Genomic DNA, 10837 nt, shown 5'->3' with positions numbered 1-10837 from the left:
CAATCTGAAAAATCTCTATCCCATCCACACACTACTCCTTTCCCCTGCCGAGTGAGTCACGCCTACCCCGAAAGGGAAATGGCTTAATGGTGTAATAATAAGTAGTACAATCAAAATGCCCATTGGCATTTAATGCCAATGTTTGCAGGGAATCCAACAAGAGCTAGTTACTACACTGCGCATGCGTCGCATTCGGCATCTAATTGGTTTCGCACTTAGTTTAAAATGCTAAACAAAGTTATTTTTCTTTTTTATTATAAAAAATGACATTTCAACTTATAAAAATGTCCATTAGGTCGAAATTATTAATAAAAATAAAAATTAATTAAATGCATATTGTGTAAATAATATTTAAAATAACAAGAAATATTTAATTCAAAACTTTTCATTTTTGTTTAAAAGTTGTTTGGTCTATATTGCTTCTTAACAGACTTGAAAAAATAAAACGGTAGAATAAATGATACCTCAATTTTTCGGCAAAAATATTATCTACAACCACCTTCTCGAATTTCGCAAGAAGTAATGCAATCGACAGAAAATTGAACTTCTTTAGAGTAAAATATTAATAAATCGTAAATCATAGGCCATTTCCCGCTGATTTTCTTTGGAAGCATTCGAAAATGTCAAGTTGTAGCGAATCTTTTTGCGAAACAACTTTTTCTAATTTGTTAAGAAGTTTTATAAACAACAATTTTTTTCAAGAAATTAAAATTGCTAATTAAAATATCATTTTTTTCATAAAAAAATTAACCTTTTCCTCGAAACTGATGCCATCTACAATAATCTTACGTTACTCAAAAGTAGAATTCAATATTGTAATCTGAAACATCTTTTTTTCGTGCATGTCGTACTTTAATATTAAATTAAAATAACTTAATTGGAAATTCAACATATTAAGGTGGCCTTCGAAAGGAGAGGACCATTCGATAGTTTCGAGTTTACTTACAGTAAATCTTCATTCGTGAAATTCACGAATGGATTATATTGAGACTGATCGTGTACCGATCGGGCATCGATGGGGCACTGATCGGGTGTCCCGACCTGGCCCCGATTTGGGCGTGTCTCTCATCCGAGATGGGGGCCCGACCAGGATTCCCGATGAAGACCCGATCTTGGCTGGTCTGGCCCCGATCGGAGCCAGATCTAAATTTCTGCACGAGTGATTGTTCAATAATTAATTTTAATGTTTCATGTCACGTGCTTCTAAGTCAGTTTATTCTTTTTGTAATTTTTGGCAGTGAGTGTTATGCGTTAAAGAAAAGTGGCAATTACAACATATAAATAATTAAATATCTTTCATCAAATCGTGTCAAAATGTGGTTAGTACATTATAAGTTGCAATTAAACTGTAACTTTGCACTAGCATTTACAACAATTTTAGCAATATTGGTTAAAAAATAGTGACTTTGCACTAACATATACAAAAATTCTAACAATATTAGTTCAAAAATAATAAATTCCATTTTGACATATTTTTGTACATAATTCGATTAATTGGGAACCTTTTATGAGATAGTAGTATAGAATTATGAAGTTTAAAAAAATGGTTAATTCTGTTTATGAGAAAAAATTTCTTGATATAATACGGCGTTCCATTTCGATTTCTATGAATGATCCCATATATAGGTTCTGACATAGAAAGTATGTAGGAACCTATGTAGGTACCTTTTATGGTAATGTAAACAGTTTTCTATACGTAAGAAACTATTGTAGAACTCTATATTGAGAACCCTATTTAATTTTCTGTAGGAAACTATGCAGGCGTATACCTTTAATTAAAAGAATCCTATTCAGCAATAGAAGCGCCTTTATACTATTCGCGATCCCTTTAATCCAGAGCCTCAAATTTCAATAGATTAAATCAGTAGTCGTTCAATAGACCTTTTATAGTGTTATAAAAAATACACTTGAACTTCTAATTCCTTAATACCAATCACAAAATAAAGTAATGATAAAATTTGTTGCAGGAAATTTTTTATAGGGATAAAGTTTTATTCAGACAACTTCGCGTTTTTCAAAACACATGTGTTGTCGTGGAAAAACAAAAGAAAGTTTAACCGATATTTGGTTAAAGTTTATCTTGTAAAGTTAATTTTTGTTGCAGCGAATCTTTCATCGGGAATCGGTGTAAAGTTTATCTTCTGCCTTTTCTGTGAATCTTAAAAATATGAGAACCTATTTCGTTAGCCTCTATATTTTAAAGGGTCCAAATTTCAAGGAAATTTCAAAATTCTATTTGGATCATCAAAACATTAAAATACCATGAAATTGTTTATAAACTCACAGCAAGATTGAAATTAGTGACGAAATTTATAAGGCTTTAATCTGTAGTGACGCAATCCATCATGAAAAAAGACATCCAACTTATCATTTACCATTCTTGTTTTTTTTTGTCGTTTTTTCTCTGGCTTGTTTCTGCAAAGCGAGTCACATCACAACCCGAAACTTAACACCGTCTACAAGCGAAAGGAAACGAGGGGGAAAAAACCATAAAGGCTAAAGAGAAGGACTTGCCTTTGCAATGACTCGGTCATCGATGAATTATCCAGATTGGACACGTTCATAATATGAAACCGGGTGATTCACCGTGTGATATCTTTTTTGCTTTTTTTTTTGTATTATGCTTCCATTAAAAATAAACTGAACTGAATTGCCATGCATTTTGTACATTCAAGGTAAGGTTTAAAAAAACTCGGATAAATTAAATAAAAAGTTTAAAGTTTCAAAAACGCTTATTGAATTAAGTAGAATTGAGTATATTTAGAACAATTCCAGTGGATTAAAAAAAAATCCTTCAAAATCTTTCAAAATCCCTCAAATTGTTCAAAGCTCTTGAAACTATGCCAAGAAATAAAAAAAATACCTTCAAACCTTTCAAATTCTTTGATCATTTTATCAATTAAATAAAAAAAATTAAAAAGAATTCCCAACATTTTAAATTAATTCTGGATAAATAATAAGAATTCAGGGTAAATTCCAAAAACTAATTTTGAAACTCTTCAAATTTTTGAAACTCTACGAAATATCTCACTTTTCTCTAATAGAATTTTTTTATCCAGTAAAATATTATTAAATCCCGTGAAATTTTATGAAATCTGGTCCATAGGGACAAAATATTAAAAATAGGATACCTTAACTGAATATAGGACACCATAGGGGCCGGTCTGTGAGGCTTGAAATACCCTAAATCCTGAAATCCTCTAAAATTACATGAAATTCGTCAAATCTCTTAAATCTCGTGAAATCCCTAGTAATCCCACAAAAATAGCATAAAATAAAAATAAATGAAATAGGGAAGGGAATGCTAAAATAGGATAGGATAGTGAAGGGATAGGGAGTAGATTAAAAATATTTGATTAGCGTCTTAATAGGCCACTTAAGACCCTTTTTTGTAGATACCTTCTTTGACTAATTTTGATCCTAAATAGTAGTAAAATAGTTGCATCGTTAAAAAAAATGTGGCAATAGTGTCGTGAGTCTGAGGCCTGGAAATATTGACGTACTGGGGGCGGAGAAGAAGGGATAAATCAAGTTAAGTAAACAAAAAAGAAGTGAATAAATAAATTTTAAAAAGTCAAACTCACTCTCCAACTCGTTCTCCATTCCAACATCTTTCGTCAGGATAGTCTTCGCAAATGTTGTCTGCTAGGGTGCCGTAAAAGGAGCGTGACCTGACGACACTAGCCAAAAAGTTGCCAAGCTGTGCGTGCAATTGAGTGGACCAGGATGTCCTGTGAGGTGAAAACGATTGAGGATGAATCGATGCGATATTTACGTGCTGCTCCAAGATTGAAGATGATCTTCCAGTTTTTGTGGAAGTAGCGACGCTCGTTTTCAAATCTTCCATGGGTCGCAATTCTGGTCGACCGCATACCTTTCGAACCTGCAATTAAAAGAATACTTTAAATACTAATTCCATAACAGATTGATGGCAGCAGCTGAATGGCGTTTCACGTCTCGACAAGATCTCCAACGTTGAGCATGGACGGGGCGCGGTTAGGGCTCGGATGGGTGAGCGTTAATGATTCTAAATTATTTTTTGTTTTTTTTTTCACTAATTTTAACCATTGTTGAGTGAGATGTTTGGCATCGAGAACGAATTTGGGCACTCGATGCTTTTCTGCAGCATTCCACTCCCTTGGCCAAATGGATTTTAAAAATTTTATAAATCCTTACAACAGTGCAAGGAGCAGTAAAAAAATGTCAAAAATCATCCTTACCTAATTAATCAACCTACTAAAAGATTCTAAGTCTTCTTATTTTAAGTAAAAATCTGTCAATGAAATGTAATCCAAAGTCTTCATGAGTTAAAGTTTCTAAATTCACAAAAATCAAAGTGGTAAACACAAATTTATGCGGGAAAACTTCATAAGTTGAGAAGATAAAGGTTGCATATTGAATAAAGCAATTTTCTGCTCAATTTTCCTTGGTAGGAGTTCAGCCTGTGGAATATCGACAACCCGAGCGAACATTCTCGTTGATGTGCCGGGAAAGTATAATTTTTTCCAGGAGAGGCAAAAGTAACACGATCTTTCTTATCGATGCCACGTGCCAACTTGAACACGCACCGTTCCACTGATAAGAAATGTGAGACCTCATCTCGCGGCAGGAAGTGAGAAACTTATTTTTTTTTTTTAACTGCCACCTACATTTCCACACATGCCCGACACTGTGGTTACTAAATTCGTCATCTCCAGCAACCAATGCTAATGTCCAGAATTTTATGACCTGAATACTGAATAAATTTCTGCTAAAAGTGATGAATACTCTGCTGCGTTCAGAAGCGACAGGAGATTCGATATCTTTAATAGAATTCAGAAAGGGCCTATAATGATTCTTCTATGATGAATATTTATCATTATTTCGCAATTCTGCAAAAATCACGATTAGAAAATAATAATGGAAATGGAAAAGTAATGCAAATAAAAAGAGAAATTTCAAATACATGATTTTATTATTTACCTTTTATGAGATAGATATACAAATTTATGAATTAAAAAAAAATGTTTATTCTGTTTATATGAGAAAAACTTTCTTGATATAATACGGCGTTCCATTTCGATTTCTATGAATGGTCCCATATACAGGTTCTGACATAGAAAGTATGTAGGAACCGATATAGGAACCTTTTATGGTAATGTAAACAGTTTTCTATACGTAAGAATCTATTGTTGGACTCTATATTCAGAAACCTATTTCATTTCCTGTAGGAAACTATGCAGGCGTATACCTTTAATTAAAAGAATCCTATTCAGCAATAGAAACGCCCTTATACTGTTCGCGATCCCTTTAATCCAGAGCCTCAAATTTCAATAGATTGAGTAAGTAGTCGTTCAATATACCTTTTATAGTGTTATAAATAATGCACTTGCACTTCTAATTCCTTAATACGAATCACAGAATAAAGTAATGATAAAATTTGTTGCAGGACATTTTTTAGAGGGATAAAGTTTTATTCAGACAATTTCGCGTTTTTCAAAACACATGTGTTGTCATGGAAAAACAAAAGAAAGTTTAACAGATATTTTGTTAAAGTTTATCCCGTTAAGTTAATTTTGGTTGCAGCGAATCTTCCATCGGAAACCGATGTAAAGTTTATCTTCTGTTTTTTTCTGTGAATGTTAAAAATATGGTAACCTATTTCGTTATCCCATATATTTTAAAGGGTCCAAATTGTAAGGAAATTTCAAAATTCCAAGGACAAAAAACGTTATTCCTTCATCCACTAAAATCGATTATGCAAATCTGCAAGTATCCTACATTGAAATTCTCCAAATTTGAATCATCAAAATATAAAAATACCATGAAATTGTTTATAAACTGACAGCAAGATTGAAATTATAGGATTTAAAATTATTATTCTTATTTTAATCTACAATTTTACAAGAATTTCTATATTTCAAGGAATTTTACAGGCTTCCAAAAGAGTTACAAAATTTCTGATGCATCAACGGATTTCAAAGAATTTCAAGCAGTTTCAAATAATTTATATGGATTTCCAAATATTTCCCCTAATTTTAAGAGAATTCAACAGTTTTTATAATAACTAAAACCTTTTCCACGGATTTTAAGGTATTTCTTATGTTTTCGAAAACATTTCTAAACATTTCCAGGAATTTTAAGAGATTTTAACAGATTACAAATAATTTCAAGGAATTTTACGAACTTTTGTAGATTTTCCAAAGACTATATTTCTAAGCTTTCAATTGATTTTAGGGGATTTTAGGGAATTTCAGAAGATTTTGAACGATTTTATTGAATATTCAAGGAATTCGAAGATTTGAGGGTATATTAAAGATTTGTAGAAAAAATTAATAAATAAATTTAATTTAACTTATATTCAAGGGATTTCAAATGATTTTTACTCCTTTTAAACGAAAAAGATTGTAAGCTCGATTTTAGAAGGTTTCAAGAGAACTTTGAAAAATACATTAAATTTAATTTCAAGGCATTCCCTAGAGATTCCAAACATTTTAAGTTATTTCAACGAATTTCCGATTATTTTAAGATTGTACTAAGTCTTGAAGCAACTGAAAGATTTGAAGGAATTTTAACGAACTTCTAGAGAACTTTCGAGAATAAAGTAAATTTTATTTCAAGCGATTTTTACGGATTTCAAAGATTTTGAGTTATTTCAACAGATTTCCAAAGATTTCAAAATTTCCAAGAGATTTCGACAATTTTTGTAGGATTTCTATAGATACAAAGAAATTAAAAAGAATTTCGCAAGATTTTTTTGATTTTATTTCACCTTCAAGGGATATTAAATGATTTCTATAGTAGGAAAAGCAGGAGAAGCGAAGATAAATTAGTGGAGGGGATGTAGGGGAATTTAGGAGAAATAAGTGGGAGTATGAGGGGAAATAAAGGGAGGAGAGTGGGGGAATGGGAGAAGTATTGAGGGAGAATTAAGGTACATTCAGGGGAGAAAATAAGGGGAGTGCGGGGAAATTAGGACACAAGAAGCACGGTAATTGAGGGGAAATGGTAGGAGGTGAAATGGGAGACATAAGGGGGAGTAAGTGGAAATGATTAAAGATAAAATAGGGTAAGTAATATGAAATTATGAGAAGGGAGGTAGGTCAAATGAATGTGGAAGCAAGGGGAAATGATGGGAGGGTAGGTAGGGGAAGTGATATTATATACGGGAAGGGGGAATAGTGGGAATAAAGAGAGGGGGATTAGATAAAGTAAAGGAAATTTAGGGAAGTGGAAATAGAAGAAATGTGGGAAGGGGAGATAGGGGTGTTGAGAGGAGAAGTGGCGCAAATAAGGGAGAAGTACGAGAAATCAGTGTAGAGGAATGTTAGCTGGGGAAGCAAGGTGAAGGGGAAGTAGACGAGAAATAATTTGGTGAAGGGGGTAAAGTGAGGGGGTAGGGGAGGAAAATATAAGAGGGGAATGTTTGAACGATTTTATTGATATCTTAATAGACTATGAAACTCTCTTTTGTACGCGTGAGGCGCCTAATTCGACTAATTGTTGACCTATAAAAGTTCGGATTTTAAATTCTTCTTATATTCGAGAATCATTAAAATCACTGATATTTAATTTAATAGAAGTTTCAACTTTAGTGGCTCATAAATCATTGAAATTTATGCTTCATTGTTTATTCCGAATAATAATAATCATAATTTTAACTACGTCTAATGGTTTTAACTACGTCTGAAATAACACCTTTCTCAGAAGCTAGGTGAACATATAACTACTGCGATTTCGAGCTTATTAATGACCCACGGCAATTTTGGCTTTAACAAATAGGTTCTTATCACAACCACTTTTTTCAATGCATAAATAGGCATATTAATAAATGAAGATGGGCGTAATCATCTCTCATTGATCGATTACTGGAAAATAAGGAAGAGCGATAGCAAATGTGAGAGATGAAGAGAGCGAGAGTATAAAGAAGATAATAAGCTCATTTACCTCGCTAAGCACATAATCTTTAAGCTTAAGACTTAACTGTAAACTGGCGGTCAGACCCTCGATGTCTAATTAAGACAGTGAGCGTGGGCGTGCAACCAGTGACGTGGGTCGTCCTGGTCGTATAGATTTCTTTTTTTGACTTTTTTTTCGATGTCGTTCTACCTCAACGAAACTGACGAAAGAATAAAAAAAGAGCCAACTCTGCAAGAGAGCGACTGCATAGGGGGGATAAAGAAAAAGCAGCAGAGAAAGATAGATGACACCGAGTGTGGACAGGCACAAGACTAAGTGTCGAGTCCACACAAGAAATTTTATCGGTCTATTTTTTTTCAATTTTTTCTCTAAATACTGTGCTATTAATATCATAATACAAAAATATAAGATAGTGTGAATAGATAAAAAGATAAGACGAAATTTCTACAAAAAATTTCATTTTCAGTAGTATTTACAACAACATAGTCCACTTTTCAAGCAAAGGAGACGAATTTTTAACAAAGTAGTTGAATTTCTTAGCCAAACAGTTGTCTTTTCAATTAAATAGTTGGGGTTCTAAACTAAGAAATGAATATTTTAGATGAAAGTTAAATCTTCCACCCGAAAACATAAATTTTCAACAAAAAAGTTAATTTTCTACCAAATAGTCAAGTTTTGAACTAACAAAGATCAATTTTTAACTTGTAAAAGGACGACTTTTAAGGAGATTAGGAGTTTTTTATGAAAAGAGGAGAATAAATTCGTTTAAATAAAGATATAGATATATAGATAAAGATAGATAGAAAAATAATAATAAATTAATTTTGAACAGAGTAGTTCTACTTTCAACCAAACAGATGAATTTTCAACCAGTAAAGATTTCTCAATTAACGAATTAAGAAATTTATAAGATTAAAAAAAATTTTAACCCTGATCATCTACATGTCAGATAATTGAAAAGCCAGCCATTCACGGCGATTTACCAAAGTGCGAAAAACAAACAAAATTTGTGAAATAAATCATTTTTATATGTTTAAAATCGCTTCCACACGGCAAAAAACAATATCGCTAAGAGAAAAATATTTTTTTCCTCAGAACTAGAAAGTATAGTTCTTGCACCAACACTACCGGGTGGTCCTCACAACTGTACCATTATAGGCGAAACAGCTCTACAAGTATTCCTAAACGTTATATTGCTCCACGAAGGATACAAGTTTGTTGACGTGACAATACGTGATATGAAAATTTTTTCACGGTACTATACACTAAAAATATACGTGCACACGCACATTCACGAAACGCTGTTTTTCTGAATCAGAAGGTATAAAAATGTGGAGATTTGAGAAAAAAGATACGATATGAAGAAACGTTTACAAAAAAAAACTCCTCGAGCAAATAACGCTTCCCTTCCATTTTAAGGTTAGAGTGGCACGTGTATGCGAAGCAGTGTATTGGTCCCGCGGCAAATCAGTATAGTTGTCTCACCGATACCACATGGGTCCAGACACTATATACGCGTACTTCGCTGAACTATACTTCTGTATAGTTCGAGCGGCAATACTGTTTTTTCCGTGCACAATCAAGAATATTTTCTCTTTCAAAAAATACCATCAATAATGATTAAATCGTGAAAATTTTTCGTTCGGAAAATTAGATTGCTTAGTAGATTCATTAGAGAAAATTACAGAATAATGAAAAAAGGGGTGGTAAACTAAAACAAAACCTCCCACACCTTCCGTTTGACCTCCTTATCAGGGATTATTTATAGAAAAACTACAGAAATGATTAATAGAAAAGTATGCTAATTCAAATTCATTTAATATCTGAAAATAAAAATTATAAATATTTATACAAAAAGTGACTTTGTCTAATTTTTCATTTATTGATGAAAATCGATAAACCTATAAACATTATTTTTTATAAAAAGAATAAAAAATCCCAAGTTTCTATTATTCATACCTTTCGTTTCCTATAAATAATCCCTGGTGAGTGAGGTCTAAATTGGCTTCGAAGAACGTTGGTCCCTAGTGGTATAACAAAGAGTAAGGAAAGAGTGCGAGTTTTGGTTTTGGTTGACTCTATTCCCTATTCTTTCTCTTTTTGTTCCTTTATTACGCAATTTTCTCTAATGAGCCAGAAAGGAGGTAGTTTGGAAGTCTAATTTTAATTTGTGAATTTTTTTCATACTAATATTTCGAGAATAGGAGAAAAAAGGTGAAAAACCCCAGGGTAATAGTGGAAAGACTGTAATCCCTGAAATTTCTATAAAAGGTAACGTTACAAAAAAAACTTTCTAAATATATTTTTACATTCTCATCAAGAGAAGGTATTAGATTTGTGTAAAATTTGACACCCCCCCCCTTTTTTTTGTCAAATGTCCACGTTTTGAGACCCCCTGACTCCGAAAAACAGGTTTTTACGAATATGTGTGTGTGTGTCTGTAGACGGACTTTGGTATACTCTTTTAATGTCTTAAAATATAGGTCAAGTTCGTTAGTCAGCCATTTTGGTTGAAAATTCAAAAAGTGAGCGTATTTTGAAAAATTTTGAGATCACTTTTTTTAGAAAATTTGGAGAAATATAAAATATAGATCCAGAAAATGAATAAAAATAGACCAAAAAGACTAATTTTCAAGAAATATTCAAATCCGAATCACAGCCAAAAACAGGTATTTTCGATAAAACAGTTGAATTTTCAACAATATACATAGATTTTCACTTGAGAAGAAAATGTCAAGCAACTAAAACAGATCAATTTTCAATCAGACATTTGTACCCCCAATTAAAAGAATTGAATTTTCCACCGAATTAAAAGAATTTTTAAACGAAAAATAATGAAAGTTTTCTGTGCATTTGTTGACCTAGAAAAAGCTTTTGACAAGGTAGATAGAAGTAAACTTTGGGAAGTTCTGAAAGAGTATGGAGTCAATGGATGGAT

General features: G+C 32.4%; 1 protein-coding gene across 1 annotated transcript in view; it reads right to left on the bottom strand.

Moving 5' to 3' along the window:
- Positions 1-10837, bottom strand: part of LOC117179378 (division abnormally delayed protein) — a 165699-nt gene that overhangs the window by 34908 nt on the left and 119954 nt on the right. The window contains exon 5 of the mRNA XM_033371106.1: positions 3585-3883. Coding sequence (XP_033226997.1) covers positions 3585-3883 — 299 coding nt within the window. The remainder of the gene's footprint in view (positions 1-3584; positions 3884-10837) is intronic.

Source organism: Belonocnema kinseyi, chromosome 9 (assembly GCF_010883055.1).
Source record: "Belonocnema kinseyi isolate 2016_QV_RU_SX_M_011 chromosome 9, B_treatae_v1, whole genome shotgun sequence".
In the NCBI taxonomy this organism is placed as follows: Eukaryota; Metazoa; Arthropoda; class Insecta; order Hymenoptera; family Cynipidae; genus Belonocnema; species Belonocnema kinseyi.
The sequence above is the reverse complement of the archived record's forward strand: the minus strand, read 5'-3'. Positions and strand labels throughout refer to the sequence as shown.